Here is a 21,607-nt window from a genome sequence, read left to right on the forward strand (position 1 = left end):
TCCAGGTATACATTTGAAACAGGTTCTCCTCGGTGACGTGACAGTCGGAATGCATCTGCGTAACCATGGTTACAGGGGGACGCTTTGGAGCTCTGCTGCTCAGCAGCAAAATATTTCAGATCAATATGTAAATACTCCAACTCTAAAACCAAGTAATATAAATATGCTGCATATGTGTATAGTGCGTTCATGTGTGTGTGCGCTGCGTGGTGACGTAGGCGCGTGCATGTGTGCCCCGGTCACAGCTCCTTTCAGCATGGCCGGAGGTAAGTCACTGCCACGTTGCTCTCAGCTAATTAAAGTTTGTTCAGATCCCAAGCTGCAATGTGAATACAGCCAAACCGCCGCGTTTTTATTTGTCATTAAGAGACTCATTCGGGATAAGTTTTGTGGAGGGCGGAGTTCACTAATATACGCTTATGAGTTTTAGCCGAGAACGCAGCTAAAATGCTAGCATGCTAAGTTAGCCTGATTGCTAGCGGCTACTCGCGGCAGTCTTTTTTTAACAGCATGCACTCTTTTTTCCTTCGTCAGGAGAGGTGTACTGGCAGTCGCGTGACACACACAGATCAGACACATATTTCTGTGTTGCAGGTATGGAGATGTTCTTATGTTTTGGAGATGCTGTCTTTCATTCATTGTTTTTATAAGTACAGTGTTGTACTGCCTGTTAGATGGCGGTTATTAATATAATTGTACTGAAGTATAATGTTTGAACTATAAGTACCAGAATATTGGGTCCTGGTTATTGAATTGTATTTATCTGACTGTTTATTTGTTTTTGAATTATTTTGTTTATTGTTCTTATAAGTTGTTTTTGATGTTTTTTTCAGTGACATATTATTTATTTTGTGCTTTTTGTTTTTGAGAGCTTAAGTTAATGTTTTAAAACAATTTGTTGTATTTGATTCATTATATTATTGTAGTGTTAATGAAGCTGCAGACACAGCTCCTTTCAACATGGCCGGAGGAGAGGTGTACTGGCAGTCGCGTGACACACACAGATCAGACACATGTTTCTGTGTTGCAGATGTGCAGTAAAGAGCCAAAGACCCAGTACTGTCTCCTGCCTCTTACTTTCACACCAGAACACAACGCAAGAACAACAGGCGTAACACATGAACGGGTTACACATACTGAGGTGAGTTGTTGAGGATATGTCGAGCTGTCGATAAGCACGGCTGTTTCTGTGCTCTTATATACTGTTAGCCTGTTTTGCTGGCGTTAGTGAAGCTGTTTTCAACTGGATGTAACATTGTTGAACTCTGATGATTAATGAATAAACTCGATGTGACGACGTGAGCATGTAATTGTAACCCTGTGTTCATTTAGTCGTTTGATACCGTTTAATATCCAGTACATCTATTGGGTGTTTTATAACATGCCCTGGAATCATTTTAAGTTTTACAATGCCGGTGATTTACGACTCTTTCGCGACAGTCAACTGTGGCGTAAACTCTGGCGGGTCTCAGAGCTAGCTTATGTGAGCAAGCAGTGACATCTATACATGCAGTAGCCTTAAAATACTGATTATTTATTCTCCTGCTAGGTAAGAATTTGTGTTTTATACGTTTATTGTCACATTGTGCGCCATGTTATTGTTTCGGTGAAATGAATTTCTACAATGGCGGACTTAGACAAAATAGTGTTACTGTTAATTTGACTCTCTGCAGTGTTTAAATGCTTACACATACACACACAGTTACTGTCCCGCCACACGTATCAGTTCTGCTTCTATGCCCCATCTTTGTTTACTCTTTCCCACCCAACAAGTGCATAAATAAGATGTTAAAAACGTCATCATCATATCAAACATGATCGATTTGGGGGGAGTTTGTTTGGCACATGCTGACTGCATCCTAATTATAACCAGAAGAGGAGGCGAGAGGAGAGAACGAGAGTGCAGCAGTTTGGTGAAAGGAACAGGAAAGATGAAGAAGAGGTGAGCATCCAAGAGACGAGCAAGAGGACGGTTTCAAAGCAGACATTATGGCACAATAAAAGCTGTAAGAGCAGAGATTCATTCATATCTTTACTATTTTTCTTTAGCTTCTACTCCCGCTGCTTACAATAAATCTGAGATAAAGAACAAACAAGAACAACTCACATGGCATTGATTGTTTAGTTCAGTGTCACTCTGTGATTGTTTGACATTTCATATAAATGTGACTCTAAACTATAGCCAATAATATTAAAAAGCTGCTGTTACTGAGTGAAACTTGAAGGATTATGATAAACTTCAGTTCTTACTGAATCTGTAACATTGCTTTTTTTTAAAAATTGTTAAATGACTTTTGTGTCACTGTGCACAGTGAAAAGCTCACCTGATGGTGGTGTAGTGGTGAGGCCATGTTCACCACTAGATGGAGACAACCTGGCACAGGTATTTTCTATACACTAAATTTCACACTGAAAAGCCTTGGTGGGAATTTTTGTTTCATAGAAAGTAAAGGAAAACATGTCTTGAGGTCTTTTTCCTGTGTTTTCAAAATTGTGTTTTTCACATACACATCAAAACTTCACACAGACAAACACACACAGAAAACAATAAAATATGTCAAATTGCATGCACGTCTCATTCATTTTCTGAGAATTTCAACACTTTTAGTTTTTATGGAAAATAACTTTGTCAGGTCAGTGAATAGCTGCCACATAAGTACAAATCTAAATCATACATGTGTATTATAGAAAAAAGCACAAACCGTTGTGCTGTTAGTTCATAATAAATGGGTAGGGGTGCATAGTCAGTAAAAGTCACCAAGGCTCTGCAGAGCTCCAAACCTGCTCTTCCACAGACAGAAGCATCAAAAATGTGCGCTGGGAGCTTCATGGCATGGATTTCTACAGCTAACTAAATCTATATGTGTGTGGCCAAGAACCTTAGTCCATGTAGAGCATCTTAGCACAGTTTACTTGTGTCAGCTAGTGGGAGGGCAGAGAGGGCAGCCTTTACATTGTTTTATTGTAGAGTGACAGGAACTGCCTATGAACTTCTGATCAAGCAGAAGTGTTGACGGAAAATCTATCAAAGGAAATACATTGATGAAAATCAAAGAAGAGAAATATTTATGTGATGTTCCATTTTCCTGAAAATGGAAGCTGATTGGCTGTGATGACTCCTTCAAGTACTACATGCTACTTTGTCCTGCTAGTTAAGCCTGCTGTATGTTCTCAGGCCTCCTCCTGCTTCACTGCCATATATCCATCACCAGAGGGCTCCACTGACCTGCCTGCTGACATCAGACCACACCCCTGTGTCATGTGACCTGGCAGGAGTAGCAAAGCTGGACTCAGACCTGGCCCAGGCAAGTTCAAAGGCAGCTGTGGTAGAGTGAGTATATGGGCTCAAATTGTGGTCATAAATATTTTGTACTTGTAAATCAGGATTTGTGTGTGTATGGGATCAGAACAATGCCACCTTGACATGAAACCGAAAAAAATATTGAAACTGAAAAAAATGTACAACGCGGCTGCGGTCATTGGTCATTATTTTCCTGTATGAATCGCTGTTACAGTAAAAAATGTCACTTGCATATATCATATAGGAGACACACACATTGATATACACTAAATAGTCATTTCATTTCTCTTTTTTTGTGTTGCCAATTTTTCGCGGGACACGCAATCGTGTTCTCTGATTGGATAGTTAAATTTGTGATTGACATGACATTGGCCAATCAGATGAGAGGAAGAAAAATAGGCTCAAAATTCGTACTTGTAACTTGAAAGTTTAGTGCAGACTTTCACACATATTTTTTGGATAAGTCCACACACAAATCTTTTTTACACACACAAATCCTGATTTACAAGTACAAAACTGATTTACAAGTACAAAATATTTATGACCACAATTGAGCCCATAGTAGTAAAGCACTGGAAGGATGAGGTGGAAACAGGAAGTGTGTAGATACAGTGGACTTGGCATCCTCCACCTGCCTCCATGCTCTCTTTACTGGTCTTCTAAAAACTTCTCCTGTAGCTGTTTAAATGTTTAGGATAGCATTTAGAATTCAACGTTTGTCATTACACATGTCTAAATACAGGGTAACAAAATACAGTTTGCATCTAATCAGTAAGTGCAATAAGAGCAGATTATGTATAAGTTCAGTAGAGAGCAGATATACAGATGTACTGTTGTATACATATGTACAGATATACAGATGGTGTAGCATACAGATGTTCTGTATTGCTGTACAGATGGGCAGATATACAGGTGTACTGTGAACAAATATACAGATGTGCTACATATATGCAGATGTATCGGTGTGAGGTAAACAGATCTACAGAGTGCTATGAATATATCTACAGCAGTGGAAGCGTAGCTCTCTGAACAGACTGTAACAGTGAACAGTGTAGGCACTATAACAGAGACTGTCAGTGTCGTAAAACTATAGCAGTAACCAATGTGAGCATGTGGTGAATGTTGTTACGATCCAATGTTGTCAGTGTTTTGTGTTAGGCGTGACTGTTATGTGTTTCCTGTTTTACTTTGAAGGTCTGTCTTATCTCAGTGTGTTCAGGTTACGCTTCCTTGTCTCGTCAGTTCTGATTTGCCCCAGCTGTGTTTCCCTCCTGTTGTCCGTTTCCTGATTGCTCCCTCTATGTATTTAAGCCCTGTGTTTCAGTTTGTCATGCGTCGTGATCATTGTGGTGTTGGTATCGTAGTTTTGTATATAGCTGTAAATAGATTTGTAAAGTAGCAATTGAGTTGTTTTTTTTTCCACCTTGTATTTTTTCCACCTTTTTTCCACCACTCTCCCAAACACGTCACTATAAGACTGGACTCTCACACACGTCACCACACGCACCACCACACATTTCCTATAATTCTATAATTCCTATAATTTATAATCCTTATCTTTATAATCTCTTCTGCTATTTGCACATTCTTTACTGTAAATTCCTAAGTTAATTTGTAAATTTTTGTAGTAAATTGTAAATATTGTAAAACTTTTCTTCTGTCATCTAATGGTCGGGCATTGTACAGCTACAAGCATTTCACCCCCATGTCATACTGTGTATGGTTGTGTGTGTGTGACAAATAAAATTTGAATTTGAATTTGATTTGAATTTGATTTATATATTGTTCACTGCAGCAGCCTAGTAGGCGTGAGAAGCCATTTTTGTTGATTAAGTTTTCTCCTGTTTTTCATGTAGCGAGTTAGGTAAGTGAATTGTCTTTTGTTTGGTTTTTCATTTTGGGTAGGAAAGCGTAGGGACCATTAGGGAGTTTTGTTTATTTTCGGCACTGCTCACTGCTGAAGCAAATAAATGGCTGCTTAGCATTTTAAAAGATACTATTGTTTGGGTTCTTGTTTTGGGTGGAGTGTGGTGGGCCAATGTTGTGTTGCGTTCAAGACACGCCTAGACTTAGAACGTAACAATGTTGAGAATGAAATCATGGTCACTGGGAGGAGGAGTGTAGAAGGGTTCAGTGAGTGTGGATGGAAAGGTTCAGCGGGGGCTGAGTTCAGTAGGGTGACAGCTGTGGGGGAGGAGCTGTTCCTAAACCTGCTGGTTTTAGTCTGAAGGCTCCTGTAGCACCTTCTGGGGGGGAGGAGCTGGAGGAGTTTATTGGCAGGATGAGAGGAGTCCCTGAGAATGATGCGTGCTCGGCATAGACATCTCTTCTTGTGGACATCCTCAATGGCAGGAAGTGGAGGCCCTGTGGTGAAAACTGCCCAACCCGCTGCAGTGCCTTGTGGCCAGCAACAGTTCCCATACCAGAGTGTGACACAGTTGGTCAGGATGCTCTCTATCACATAGTGGTAGAAGTTAACCAGTATGTCAGTAGACAGGTGGTTCTTCTTCAGTGTCCTCAAGGAAAAAAAAGGCGCTGATGGGCCTTCTTGACCAGGCTGGAGGTGTCAGTTGACCAGGACAGATTCTCAGAGATGTGGGTCCCCAAGAACTTGAAGCTGGAGACCCATTCAACAGCTGTGCCATTTATGTAGATGGGGACATGGGGGTCTCTGTTCTCCCTCCTGAAGTCCACAATGAGCTCTTTGGTTTTGCTGGTATTCAGGAGCAGGTTATTGTCAGCACCACACAGCTAGGTGCTTTACTCTTCCCTGTAGCAGACTCATCATTGTCTCTGATGAGACAGTCACCGCGGTGTCATCTGCAGACTGGATGATGGAGTTGGATCCGGACCGAGGTCTGCAGTCATAGAGGAACGGGCTCAGCACACAGCCCTGTGGAGTGCCAGTGTTGAGTGTGATGGTGGTAGAGCAGTTATAGCCTGACCTTACATGCCAGGGTCTGTTGGTCAGAAAGTCCATGATCCAGGTACAGATAATAATAATAATAATGATAATAATAATAATGATAATAATAATAATAATGGATTACATTTATATAGCGTCTTGTCTAAGGACACAACGACCAGGGGGATCAAACCGGCAACCTTCCAGTTATAGATGAGCTTCCCAATCCCCTGAACCATGGTCGCCTGGAGTTGCTGAGTCCAAAATCCACAAGTTTGGTGATCAGCTTGGAGGGAATGCCTGTACTGAATGCTGAGCTGAAGTCAACAAACAGCATTCTTACATAAGTATTGCATAAATATCTGAGTACACGTTGCAAGAAACTGCATTCCCAGATCACATCCACTGTGTGCTGGAAAATTTGCAACGATTCTACAAAAAAGTTCCACGTGGTGGTTTTTTTTTTCTTCCTACTGGTGATGATCCAGTGGAGCTCCAGTCACTCCAGGCTCCCTTGTGGTTCCACAAAACAAACAAACTCGTGCGTCCATGACTGATACTCCTGCTTCATTTCTGTATGAATTGATCTTTTCATCACGGTTCACTTTGGACAAGCAGGGCCCTATTTCAGGAAGCCGGTTTAGAAAACTCAGAGTGAAAAACGATACTCAGGGTTGAGTAACCCCGAACTGTCCAACTCGGAATATTCGGTTTCAGAAAGGCTGATAACAATTAGTTCAATCAACGCGGAGTTGCTTTAACCCCAAGTTAAGCGCGCGCACGAGGATACATAAAGCCCTGATTAGTGGAGCACAGATTAAGCGAGTCACCATGGAGACGGAGGGAAAGAAGGCGCGGTCAATGTATCTTACAGCGCTTCAGGCCGAAATTCTGATGGCAGTATATGCCGATAACATGCAAATTTTGCGGGAAAAAAGTAACACAGCCTCAGCTGCAAAAGAAAGGGAGCATGCATGGCAAAACAAAGCCGACAGAGTCAATGCATGAGTGTTAATTTAAACATTGATCTAGGGATTTCCACCCATTTAACACGTTATCTTATTATATTTCATTATATTTTATTTTATTTTTTATTTCATACATTTGATTTTGTGATGTGATGTGAGCGCAGGTGCAACCCAACAGGCCCCAAACGTTCCTGGCAGCAAGTAAAGATGAAATATAAAAATATAGTCCAAACAGGTGAGGTGTAATTGTATTATGAGCCATAGTGCTTGGTCTGTTTGTAAATCAATTGCAGTTAGAGGCTACATTAATTTCCCCTCTGTAAGCACTTATTGAAATTATCTGAGCACATTACAAGTACATATTTGCTTACTCTGTATGCTCAAATGTGACCTGTTATAGCCAACAGAAAAAAAAGCGGAGGCCCGAAAAACAGGTGGGGGTCCTCCACCACCACTCACAGAGGCTGAGCAGTTGGCTTCCACATTTGTGATAATGTTGGCAGCATCACATATGATCTTCACAGTGCAGAGAACACAAATTAGCATCCATTACTATAATGAAATGATTTGTTAGTTTGAAATGCTACAGGGAACTATGTACCTGTACATTAATGCTGTGGAAAGACTTCCTGTTCACATAGGCTCCTTCATTTACTGAAGGAGCAATGATTGGAATGTGAGTGCCATCTCTACAGCCAATCACGCCTGGGAACCGTGAGAATAAATGTAAAATTTAAGTAGTAGTTCAAGTATCACCACATCATGTATTAAGTTTTGTTCATCCTGCTACCTGCAATTTTGTGGCATCCCTCTTTGATAAATCTTGTGGGTCTATGACCGGGGAACACCACAGACGAGTACAGGAGACGTTTCAGTGCAACTGTAACATTCCTGACTGCCCGACAGACGGTAGCCTTGGAAACGTGCTCAGCATCACCAATATTATACAGAAAGCTCCCGTTTGCAAAAAACCGAAGTGCAATACAAATAATATGTACAGAACTGAGAGGATGTCCGTGATGTGTCACATGAGCAATATTAGGCCTGAGGATGTTATTCAAATAAATTATAGATTGTGCTGAAAAACGGTAACGTTCACACAGAAAATCATCAGGAAATGATAAAATGTCCGAACGCGCTCTAATCACTCTCTCCCGGCGGAGAGCTCTGTGGAGAATTTGGGCTTCAACATCTACTGGCTCTTCAAGGAAGGGACACGCCATGTCTGACACTTCCTACAGTCAGGTTTCTGACAAAGAGGCGGAGAACGTCAGGGTTAGTTGAAGTAAACCTGCTAGGGGGCAGGTTAGCTTCACGGAGTGTGTCGTCATAGTAACTCACTCAGAATTAATCTAAACTCGCTTTGTGAAACCGAAAACCCAGAGTTTTCGTTAACTCAGGGTGTACTTACTCAGAGCTTGCACTAAACCGGCTTCCTGAAATAGGGCCCAGGAAACAGAGGTGACGCTGACTTGTGGCTTTGCAGGAGGATTCCCTTTAACAACAGGAGCATGCACACAGTTTGTTTTAGGCCACCATGAATAGCTCACATTGTAAATCACAAAGAGCCAGTATATGATACTGTAGCTTCCACTCACTGTGACGGGATGGCTCGTAGGTGATTACACTCTGCTTCATTTGGTTCCAGTTCAGATTAAGGGACAACACATGAAAAGACAGAAACTGGAAACAAATGTTAGAAAAATATTTACTGTTAGAAAACATTCAGTGAAAACAAAATTGATTTTTCTGTTTGGCTTCAAATCTGAGTCTCCAAAAGCCAGTCAGACAGTAGAGTTGGTATAAACAGAGAGAGGAGATGAATCTTTTTTTTTAGACAGAGGAAGGAAAATATTTAGATTCACTTAAAAGGATAATTCTCTATTTTTAGCACTTTCCACTTTCACTTTCTTGCCATTGAACCATAATTAGCTTTAATTTCACTTCAAATACACGAACACAGAAAAGTAAAAGTGTGATTCTACCAAAGGTAAAACCTAAAATATAGCATTTTGAAAGAGTTCAAGGAGTTCAAATATTTGCTGGTCACTGCATTTTTGTGCGTGCAGAATTGCTAGTTTGTTGCAGAGCATGGTTCGAGGTTTTGGAGAAGCGAGGGGAGTCAGCCACCGGAAGACACCTGGCGCGGAGGCGAATAAGATGCTCTTTTGAACTTTTTTTAAAATCGTTAATGAAACTTTTTTGGTTGTGAAACCTACGTATCTATTGTATCTGTTTGACGTTGAAGGGGCGTCATTAAATTTAAGCCCTAATGGTATAAAACATCTGCTCGTGCATTGTTAGTTAGAGATCGATGCTGTCTGCGTACAGCGGTCGTCTCTCCACGCGTGTCATTAAAATCATCATTTGACTTCACCCGGCCGGATCAGTGTTGTTATTTTTTTGGATTACCTCCTGTATCCCTCCTTGATATTTGAACCCTAACACTGCTGTATATGTGCTGGATTATTTGGACTACATTGCATTGTACAGTTAAACTATGATTGTATCTGTGGGGCTTAAAAACAATGACATGTGTGCACACACAGTGGATTCATTTTCACTTCTTTAGGGCTGGTCTGGAAACATTAACTGGCTCTAGATGACAGAAAGCGCTGCAAGGGCAGAAAAAACAGTATTAATCCCTTTTTGGTGCACATTATGACAGCTGGGATTCATGTGTTGTGCATGTGTTGAGGTTTTCTCTTTGTGACTGAGGTCCTTACTGGCGGTGGGATTTGTATTGAGCGAGCAGTGCAGAGTGATCAGACACATATGTGCTGTTCCACAAACGGGATGTTTTTATTGTAGTCACTGTAGCAAGTGAGATCATTGAGAAATAAACCAGGAGAGATCAAACCACAGATCTTAAGTCCATGATACAATCTGAAGGAAGAGACAAGGCTCACTGTGTGGAAGGCTGAGATACTCGTCACTTCTGCAGACGAGCAGCAGAGATAGTTCAACAGGCCACAGAGTATTTTCCCAAAAGTCTCGGGGATCATTGAGATGTTTTCTGGCAAAACTGAGAGCAGCCTTTGTTCATTTTGCTCAGCAGGGGTTTCCATCTTAGAGTGGGGGAACCCTAAAATCAGCTGTAGTGGCTCTTTACACAAATCAACAAGATGCAAGCAGGTATTTCATGAACTGTCCTGGCTGATTTCCACCCTCTACACTGACAGGACGCTATTTACACAGTCTTTTTTTTCTATATTTAAGCATCACCAGCTGAAATTCATATCCATCTCTGTTACACTTGATGTAACAGACCACGAGCACCACAGCCATTGTGCATCAGTCACACGCAGTTCTTTACTGTAAACTAACCTGATTATCTTGCACTAACCTGCAGAGGATTTTCATGTGCTCTTTAAATAACACAGTTGGTTTGCTTTGCAGCGTGTTTCACAATATGAGAACATGAGGAAATCCATGCAAGCTTTAAATTTGCATCAAGCAGTCCTGAGCAGTCCATACCTTTAAATATAAGCTCTCCTCTTCCTGTCCTGTATTCTTTCTCCATCTCTGAGTGAAGTTATCTCAAACTCGTTTCTGTCTCTGTGAAATACAGCAGCTTTTAGCTGCAACACACTGTGAAACAAACTGCACAAAAACAGTTTGTGTGTTTGCTGATGTTTGTTGAGCTGTGTTAAGGGTTCAATATTTAGGAGGAGAGTAAAAACAACCATGGTCCAGAAGAGCTTGGTCAAACAATTGATTTTAATGACCACACGCAGCGTGGTGAGATGTACACTGCAAAACATCAGCTGTAGATCTCCGCCCAAAAAGACACTTCAGATTGCTTTTGATTCATCAGGGTTAACGCCCCCTCATGCGTCATCAGATACAATACATGCATACGTCAAATCAAAACCACAATGACTTTTAACACAGTTTGAAAAGAACATCGCCTCGTCTCCATGCCAGGTCCATCTTCTGACTCTCGCTTCTCCAAAACCTCGGGCCATGCTCTGCAACAAACTAGCAATTCTGCACGCACAAAAATGCCGTTGCAAGAAAATATATCTGAACTCTCACCTAGAACATAAGCCTACCTACAGTGTGTGCAGGTGTGTGTGTGTGTGTGTGTGTGTGTGTGTGTGTGTGTGTGTGTGTGTGTGTGTGTGTGGCTCGACCTCACACGAACTTTGTCTTATGAGAAGAGAGGCCAATTCTCATGTGCATAATAACCTAATCAAAAGATATAAATGAATAAAAGACAATAATGAATAACCTGGTTATTCAAATAGCATCCACACAGCTCCTCAAAGTCACTTTCACTTTGACAAGCACGCTCTGCAAAAGCCTGTGCTTCCTGTCTACTTTAACACAGAGTGTACTGAGTTAGGCCTTTCTTTTATAATGCAACAGAATCAGCACATACACATTTAAGATTATAACAAGCATTCAAAAGCATTTAAGATTATAGATTTAACTCAACAGTTTAACGTGGTTATAACTGCACCTGTAATAAAGGCTAATTGGCTACCAATATGTTTAAACATCTGAATACAATATCAATGCTGTAGATTATGTTATTAATGTCATTACTGCAATGGTAATGATGATGACCATGAACCATAGCAGTGAAATAATTTCCCTGATCTCCACAGCTGATAGAAACGTTGCATTTGAAATTACCTGCCACGACATGTTACTCCCTTTATGCTTGATCGTCTTCTGTAGGGCTCATTAGATGCTGAAGTACCGCGGCCACAACTTATGGACACCTGCAGTCGTTCCAGAGCTGTGCCAAAAAATCAAAACCACACAGCGGCCCACTTGGACCCTTTACTATGGCACACGTCATCTCTTTTTATGTGACGTCCCCTGGTGATTATTTTAAATGAAGGCTCAGAGTGACAGAAACAATAACTCCCTGCAAATTTGTTGAACCAAAAGTAACGAGAAAATGTAAGAAGTTTCAAAATAGGGCGGCTGTGGCTCACTGTACAGGGAGTGCAGAATTATTAGGCAAGTTGTATTTTTGAGGAATAATTTTATTATTGAACAACAACCATGTTCTCAATGAACCCAAAAAACTCATTAATATCAAAGCTGAATGTTTTTGGAAGTAGTTTTTAGTTTGTTTTTAGTTTGAGCTATTTTAGGGGGATATCTGTGTGTGCAGGTGACTATTACTGTGCATAATTATTAGGCAACTTAACAAAAAACAAATATATACCCATTTCAATTATTTATTTTTACCAGTGAAACCAATATAACATCTCCACATTCACAAATATACATTTCTGACATTCAAAAACAAAACAAAAACAAATCAGCGACCAATATAGCCACCTTTCTTTGCAAGGACACTCAAAAGCCTGCCATCCATGGATCCTGTCAGTGTTTTGATCTGTTCACCATCAACATTGCGTGCAGCAGCAACCACAGCCTCCCAGACACTGTTCAGAGAGGTGTACTGTTTTCCCTCCTTGTAAATCTCACATTTGATGATGGACCACAGGTTCTCAATGGGGTTCAGATCAGGTGAACAAGGAGGCCATGTCATTAGTTTTTCTTCTTTTATACCCTTTCTTGCCAGCCACGCTGTGGAGTACTTGGACGCGTGTGATGGAGCATTGTCCTGCATGAAAATCATGTTTTTCTTGAAGGATGCAGACTTCTTAGATGAATCTAAGATGGCGCTGGAGTGACGGCAGCCTTTCCAAGTAGCTCTGCAACACCGCACCTTTTTTATTAACTTTAACTTTTTTAGACTAGGCTTTTCAAACTTTTTTTCACCTTCCTCTACTTATACCTCTTAGATATAGCGATACAAGATGGATAATGCACTTTTTAAAACTTCTGGAACCAGTTCCTTCATCTATTCGAGAGCGGAGCTGCTGGCACTAAAAACAAAGGGACAGACCGGCATGCGACACAACATCCCGGCCGAGCTAAAGAGGAGCTACAGAGGCTGCAAAGCTGGAGCGAGGAGAGCGGATCACCGGAGGTGATTCAAACCATCAATCCCGACAGTGATCATGGGCAACGTGAACTCGTTACAGAATAAGATTGACGAACTGTGCGCTCTGAACAACCACAGACTATACCGTGAGTGCAGCTTGTTTATCTTCACGGAGACGTGGCTAACCGAGCTAACGCCGCAGGCTAACGTAGACCTATGCGGTTTTACATCCGTGAGAGCCGATAGGGACACGCAGGCCAGCGGAAAAAGCAGAGGTGGGGGACTCATTGTCTACGTTAACAACAGATACTGTAACCCTGGACACGTCTCCGTTAAAGTTTCGGTATGCCGTCCGGACCTGGAGCTGCTAGCTGTTAGCTTGCGGCCATATTATCTACCTCGGGAGTTCAGTCATGTGATCTGTGTGTGTGTTTACATCCCTCCGAGGGCCGACGCAACAGCTGCCTGTGAGAAAATACACACAGTCACAGCAAGACTTCAGACACAAAACCCCGAGGCTTTCATTATTATATCTGGAGACTTTAACCATGCCACACTGGACTCTACTCTGGCTGCTTTTCACCAGTTTGTGAATTGTCCCACAAGGAGCAACAGGACAATTGACCTACTGTATGCTAATGTGAGAGATGCATACAGAGCCACCCCCCTCCCCCCACTAGGGAAGTCAGACCACAACCTGGTTTACCTACAGCCACAATACACACCCCTCGTCCAAAGGCAGCCTGTCACAACGCGCTCCATCCGGAGATGGACCCCAGAAAAGGAGGATGCTCTGAGAGACTGCTATGACACCACAGACTGGGATGTGCTCCTGAGCCCACATGGTGAGGACATAGAGGGGGCGACACACTGTCTTACAGACTACCTCAACTTTTGTGTGGACACGGTCGCCCCTGCTAAGACGGTACGGTGTTATCCTAATAACAAACCGTGGGTAACACAGGAAGTCAAAGCTGTCCTCAACATGAAGAAGAAGGCTTTCAGGAGCAAAGTGAAGGAGGAGATGAAGGCAGCACAGCGGGAGGTGAAACGCTGCCTGAGGGAAGCAAAGGACACCTACAGGAGGAAGGTGGAGCAGAAGTTGGAGAGGAACAATATGAGGGAGGTCTGGAATGGTGTGAAAACCATCACAGGCCACAACACCAAGAAAAGCACAGTGGGGGGGGGGGGACTGTGGAGAAGGCAAACGAACTCAACAACTTCTTCAACAGGTTTGACCAGCCCACAACCCCCCCACCCTCACCTTCACTACAGAGTCCAATCCCCACTCTCCTACCTCCCTCGCTTCCCCCCCTTCCTGACACCATGACACCCCCCTCCTCCAATCCCTCTCTCAGCAGCAAGACATCTCCCCCCCTCCCCTCCTCCCAAACATCTCCCAGTGTCACAGTGGATCAGGTCAGGAGACAACTGAGGAAGCTTCGCCCCAGAAAGGCAGCAGGCCCAGACAAGGTGTGTCCTAGGATGCTAAAGGCGTGTGCTGCTGAACTTGGGGAGCCGCTACAACGAGTCTTCAACCTCAGTCTGCGACTGGGGAGAGTGCCCACCCTATGGAAGACATCCTGCATCGTCCCGGTCCCTAAAAGGAACCGGCCCAATGAGCTGAATGACTTCCGACCGGTGGCACTGACGTCACATCTTATGAAGACTCTAGAGCGGCTCTTCCTCAACCTCCTCCGACCACAGGTACAACATGCCCAGGACCCACTACAGTTTGCATACAAGGCGGGTGTCGGAGTGGAGGATGCCATCCTGTACCTCCTACACAGAGCCCACTCACACCTGGATGGGGGAAAAGGCACGGTCAGGATCCTGTTTCTTGACTTTTCCAGTGCCTTTAATACCATCCGGCCCTGTATGCTTCAGGAAAAACTGAACAGGATGGAGGTGGACCCCTGCCTGGTGGCTTGGATCTCCGACTACCTCACCGACAGACCACAGTACGTCAGGCTGAAGGACATCACGTCTGACACTGTGGTCAGCAGCACAGGAGCACCACAGGGAACTGTGCTGTCCCCTCTTCTCTTCACCCTGTACACCTCTGACTTCTGCTACAACTCTGAATTATGCCATATTCAGAAGTTTGCAGACGACACAGCCATCATGGGGTGTATCTGGGATGATCAGGAAGAGGAGTACAGAAGTCTGGTGAGGAACTTTGTCGCATGGAGTCACACAAACCACCTGCAACTCAACACCTCAAAGACTAAGGAACTGGTTGTGGACTTCGGGAGGTCCAGAGAAGGTCCACTACCGGTTCAGATAGAGGGGGAGGAGGTGGAGGTGGTCAACAAGTACAAGTACCTCGGGCTGTGGGTGGACAATAAACTGGACTGGTCATGCAACACAGAGCACCTGTATAAAAAAGCCCAAAGCCGACTGTACTTCCTCAGGAGGCTGAGGTCTTTTAACATCTGCAGGAAGCTCCTGAGGATGTTTTACCAGTCGGTGGTTGCTGGAGTACTTTTCTATGCTGTGGTGTGCTGGGGGAGCAGCACAGCAAAGAAGGACTCATCCAGGCTGGAGAAACTGATCAGGAGGGCTAGCTCTGTGGTCGGCATGAAGCTGGACACTCTGGTGACAGTGGCAGAGAAAAGGACATTAAAGAAACTGATGGACATTATGGACAATGCTGGGCATCCTCTGCACACGGCCATTAACAACCAGAAGAGTCTGTTCAGTGACAGGTTGCTTCTCCCCAAGACAAGAACTAACAGACTTAAAAACTCCTTTGTCCCACACGCCATCAGACTGTTTAACTCCTCTCTGGAGGGGAGAGGGAGGGGAGACAGGAGGACAAAGGAGGGGGGAACAACTAAGCTGTAGTGCCTCTTCACCTCACTGTACAATACCTTGTGCAATACTTTTTGTAAATAGTCAACAGTGCAATAGACTCAATACTTGAAATGTGCAATTCACTTGTATTTTTATTTTTATTCCTATTTATTCTATTTATCCCCTTCGTATATTTTATTTATATTGTCTCTGTATTTATATATATGTGTGTGTATATATATATATATATATATATATATATATATATATATATATATATATATAATATTCTGTAACTCTGTAACTTCTGTCGGTGCTGTGCTTTTTTGGAAATCGAATTTCCCAGAGGAACCCACCCGAGGGATTAATAAAGGTCTATCTAATCTAATCTAAATCTTCTTCCTGTACCACTGCTTGAAGAAGGTGTCTTCCAGAAACTGGCAGTAGGACTGGGAGTTGAGCTTGACTCCATCCTCAACCCGAAAAGGCCCCACAAGCTCATCTTTGATGATACCAGCCCAAACCAGTACTGCACCTCCACCTTGCTGGCGTCTGAGTCGGACTGGAGCTCTCTGCCCTTTACCAATCCAGCCACGGGCCCATCCATCTGGCCCATCAAGACTCACTCTCATTTCATCAGTCCCTAAAACCTTAGAAAAACCAGTCTTGAGATATTTCTTGGCCCAGTCTTGACGTTTCAGCTTGTGTGTCTTGTTCAGTGGTGGTCGTCTTTCAGCCTTTCTTACCTTGGCCATGTCTCTGAGTATTGCACACCTTGTGCTTTTGGGCACTCCAGTGATGTTGCAGCTCTGAAATATGGCCAAACTGGTGGCAAGTGGTATCTTGGCAGCTGCACGCTTGACTTTTCTCAGTTCATGGGCAGTTATTTTGCGCCTTGGTTTTTCCACACGCTTCTTGCGACCCTGTTGACTATTTTGAATGAAACGCTTGATTGTTCGATGATCACGCTTCAGAAGCTTTGCAATTTTGAGACGGCTGCATCCCTCTGCAAGATATCTCACTATTTTTGACTTTTCTGAGCCTGTCAAGTCCTTCTTTTGACCCATTTTGCCAAAGGAAAGGATGTTGCCTAATAATTATGCACACCTGATATAGGGTGTTGATGTCATTAGACCACACCCCTTCTCATTACACAGATGCACATCACCTAATATGCTTAATTGGTAGTAGGCTTTCGAGCCTATACAGCTTGGAGTAAGACAACATGCATGAAGAGGATGATGTGGACAAAATACTCATTTGCCTAATAATTCTGCACTCCCTGTATGCTGGACCAGTGAAATTCTCCTTTCTGTCAGTGTAAAGATGACATATTTAACTGTTTTTCTACATGATAAAGAAAAAGCTGATGTGACAAAGACAGAAATCTGTCGGCACGGCTCTTTGTACTTAAATCGTAAGAAATAAACGTGTAAGATTACAGAAAAAAGCCCTGACAGCTCATTGCCCAAACTGCACAGTTTTTCCTTTCGTTTTTTAAACTGTAGTTGTCAATAGAAAATTGATTAACCGCATAAATTAACCGTATAAAGGTTATACTGACAACAGGAGGGAATGTCAATAGAAAATTGTATTTGTTTAGTCAGTATAAGCTTTTAATGATATAAGTTTATTCGTGATAGAATGCTGCATGATGATCTCTTCATTGCTCAGAACTGATTGTTCTTTATGAAACGTGTTCTGATATTCGTATCTGAATCTTTCCACAGCGATAGTAAGAAGTTGAACAAGCAGTTCTGACATCGCACACACACACACACACACACACACACACACGCACGCATGCACACATGCACATGCTCATGTCACTGAACGAATGTATTAATTCCTGTTGTATAAAGAAAGAAAGCAGACGGTGACAGAGCGCGAGTCCATGAATGTCTCCTGTGCGAGCGCTCTGTGACCGTCCTCACGAGTAAACACAACTGCAGTGTTTGTGTTTTCTAACTCAGGTGTCTCAGCTGAAGAACTGCGGGGTGATTTTTAAAAATCCCCTGTCAGTAGTCATATAAAACAGAGATTTCTGTAGTAAAAAGTGAAAAACAAACTTTTCTGTCATTTAATTGTTATTTGCTTGATGTCTTTGTGTAGCATGAATGGCAATAAAGGAGGTTTTTATCACTAGGAAAAGCTGTAAAACTTATAAAAACACGGTTAAAAGTCCAAATTTCATGCTTGTGCTTCTTTGTGGTGAGCAGCAGATCCAACAAGTTAAGAATTATTAACGACTTCAAGCGAGCGTTCAGGCCTGTGAAACTCATTTAGACACTCAGACAGTGAGCCATGGCTCTGTGGTATGTGCACACATCTCTGCCATTCAAAGACACTTTGTATAACTTGATTTTATGTTATTTTTCAAATGTACATATTCTTTTTCAACAAAGCAACATTTTATTCAGTGTTTTCATGAAAATAGTATTTTTATGCATTAAGTACTACTTGGGAGAACACACCTGAGGTCTAAGGCCTGGACAAGTTTGAAACAATGGAAAATAGCAGAAAATAAAAACAAGTCTGCACTCAGCTTTGCAGTCTTCCATTGAAATGCAGTCAGATGCTGCCCACTTTACGTTTTCACAGTTGTTTGGTGGTGGCTATGGCGGAGCTGCCACAAGAGGCCAGGTGGATGAGGGAAAGGTGAGGCAGGAGAAGCAGAGGCCCGAGGCGGCCGCCGGTCCGAGTGTCAGGTGAACTGAACTTCAGGTAAGAAGTTCTGACCTGCAGTCTATCTGGGTCAGATATAAACCAAGTTTAGGTGGAGTTTATTTTCGTTGTGCTGACTTTTTACAGTCAGTTACAATAACTCGTACTGCGTACTAGCCAGCATGACGGAGTTTCTACAGCTGGGTGGTGCTATGATGTTACTGATAGTGAACTTCATTTTATTCATAAGGTTAGTTAGTAGAGTTGCCAACCGTCCCCTAAAAAATGGAATTGTCCCGCATTCAGAGAAAATATTACTCGTTTCGTATTGAGGTGAAAAGGAGCACAGTTTGTCCCGGACTTCAGCTACAATGGAAAAAGACACAAAGCTGGAGTTATTCTGTGTCTTTACACTGTCAGCTGTCTCTTCTTCTCTCATTCTCTCACCCTCCCTCTCCTGTTGCTACTTCAATCATGAAACTGATCAATGATCAGCTGATCGTCTCTCTCGTTAGTTTATCTCCCACTTTGCGCCAGAAAGAGGAAGCCAGCGGTTGTCGCGCTAAAAAACAGCAGCACGTTTAAGCTTGATCAGCTGTTGTTAGACTTTATTTAATATTACTTTCTAGTATCAGCTGATGTTTGCTGGAGCCACAGCTGTAAAGCTGCTGGTCATGATGTCGGTTTGGATATGTGGTGAGAAACATCTCTCTCTCTATGACAGCTGGGATAGGCTCCAGCGCTCCCCGCGACCCTGAGAAGGATAAGTGGAAGCGAATGAATGGATGGATGGATTATTAGAGTTACAGTCATACATATTTTCAGAAGCTTGTATTTAATCTCCATAAGAAACAATCATATTTAGCAGCATGAAAATTACATATTTATTTAGAAAATTACGTATTTTTATTGGAAGATCATGAGGGAGGAAAATATATGGTTCTTCAAAACAGAAAAATAAACAAAAAATCCATATTATGGAGTTGACAAGTGGTGACACACGAGTAGAAAGCAAGATATTATTTCTTTCAAAATGACCATTAAACCTTAACAACCTTTGTAATATCACAAGACACATCATAACAATTCTGTTTTTGCACATGTCAAGTTCTACATCTTAATAGTTCACCAGCAAGTAGCTGCCTACTACTCCTTGATTCCTAAAGTACTCTGTGGTTGTGTGTTTAGACCCTGCTGGACTTTCTCTACTTTTGACTCTCTGTGCTAGTTTCCAAAACCTTCTCTTCTGCCTTTTTTCTCTTCCTTTCAGATCACTGATGTTCTTTATTTTTCCCTCTTTCACTCTATTTGTCCATCTTTCCCTTTATGAGAAACTCAGGCTGGCTGTTAATTTTTTCTCTACTTATTTTTTGATCCTCCCTGTTCCTTCTCTTTTGTTCCTCTACTGACAGCTTCCCCTTTGCTATTCTAGCCTGAAATGTACCATTTTGTAATTGCTATAATTTTTCTGAAGCATATGCATTTACACATATTAAGGATGAATATTCACAACACAAATATGTATTAAGCAACAGAAATGCTATCCGGTCTTTAAGTCTGATGTCATTAGCCGTTTCCAGGTCCAAACTCCGCTGCAGATCCCAAAGTCAAAGGAACTCTGCGGCATCACTGAGAGTTACAAACTGTCTAAATTCTTTCATCTTTAATAAAATGATCAGTGTGGCTGTTTTACCAGGTGTAACATCCAGGCATCCATGAAAACAGAATATATGAAATTTAACAGAGTTAGAAGTTAGCTCGCCGGTTTCCACCTTAACACCAGCTCTGCTATCACTTCCAACATAAATGAAGACAAAACTAAACAGCACTGGCGTTTGTAGGGTTACTGATGTTGGACTAGCTGGTATATAATGATGTGCTACGTGATTGCTAGCAACACAGCTATGTTAGTGTAACATAAACACAGTGAAACTTTTTTCCACTTGATAAAAGTTAACGTGAGGGTTCCCGATGGTTAGGCTGACAGTGATCACTGACTGTTTTTAGGGGCTTGTTCAGATTAAATAGAACAAGATAAAAAAGAATAAAAACATGTTAAAACACAACAGCCTTAATAAACACAGTAGTTTGGACCCGAAAGCAGGGTTCATACATCATCACTTAAAAGACCAGCTCTCGGGGCAGAGATAGCTCAGTAGATAGAGTGTTTGCCCCATGATCGTTGGGGGTTCAAATCCACTGAACAGCGGCTATCCTGAGATACCCTTGAGCAAGGTACCGTCTCTACACACTGCTCCCCAGGTCATGGATTGGTAGCTGCCCACTGCTTCACTGAGTAAATGGGTTAAATGCAGAGGACTAAGCATTTTCCTACAGGATTAATAAAGTATACATTAACTATGAGATTCAAGATCAGGCAAATTCCATAATATTCAACACATCTGTAAAGCAGAAATATCAGTAAAATACACAGGAAGTAATATGACTGAAATAGTAATAAAAATAACTTAATATAATTAGTGAATAGGACACTTTTGTGACATTTGCCAAAATCATTAGAAAAAGGGTCAACACCGTCAGGCAAAAATCCTGATGGTGCTGACAAAATACCCTACTTTCTCTCATAGCACGTTTTTCTGACAGACGCCATCTTGTTTTTCATCAGTTGCTTATGGCCTCTACTGTGGTGTTGATGCACTATGGGTGTGACACAGAGTTTTTTTTATCAGAAAGGTATGCAATAAATGAAATAAAAATTAAAAAAACTCACCAGAGCAGTGACCTCATGGCATGTGTATCAAACAGGAAGTGGTAAAGGGGTCCTCACAGTGTAAGTTACCCACAATAATTCCTGATTTTTTTGTACTTTTTAAAAAATCTGATGGTGTTGACAGAAACTTTGGACATGTTTTGTCCCTTATCTCAAGAATCACTGATATATTCTCAAAATCTTTCATAAACTGCCTGCTTTTCAGGAATGAGGTGGTAATTCGATTTTGGAGCAGTTCTTGAGCCATAACCTTTCCTCACTGTCACTGGTACAGTGCTGCACTGATGCCTTCCTGAGAGCCAATGCAAGCACAAAGAGTTAAGTCAGC

At 42.2% G+C, this 21,607-nt stretch overlaps 1 protein-coding gene across 6 annotated transcripts in view; it reads left to right on the top strand.

The window, feature by feature from the left end:
* The first annotated feature begins 941 nt into the window (after positions 1-941).
* LOC112433059 (rab3 GTPase-activating protein catalytic subunit-like) overlaps positions 942-21,607 on the top strand; it is a 41,428-nt gene continuing 20,762 nt past the window's right edge. The window contains exons 1-4 of one of the 6 annotated variants that reach the window (XM_076887136.1): positions 944-1,141; positions 1,874-2,006; positions 2,313-2,383; positions 3,176-3,305. In XM_076887136.1, coding sequence (XP_076743251.1) covers positions 2,364-2,383; positions 3,176-3,305 — 150 coding nt within the window. In that variant the 5' untranslated portion in view covers positions 944-1,141; positions 1,874-2,006; positions 2,313-2,363. Of the gene's footprint in view, positions 1,142-1,873; positions 2,007-2,312; positions 2,384-3,175; positions 3,306-21,607 lie in introns of all 6 variants that reach the window. The other 5 variants (XM_076887137.1, XM_076887138.1, XM_076887139.1 and 2 more) reach the window with 5 other exon arrangements.

This window comes from Maylandia zebra, linkage group LG8 (genome assembly GCF_041146795.1).
Source record: "Maylandia zebra isolate NMK-2024a linkage group LG8, Mzebra_GT3a, whole genome shotgun sequence".
NCBI classification, from domain to species: domain Eukaryota; kingdom Metazoa; phylum Chordata; class Actinopteri; order Cichliformes; family Cichlidae; genus Maylandia; species Maylandia zebra.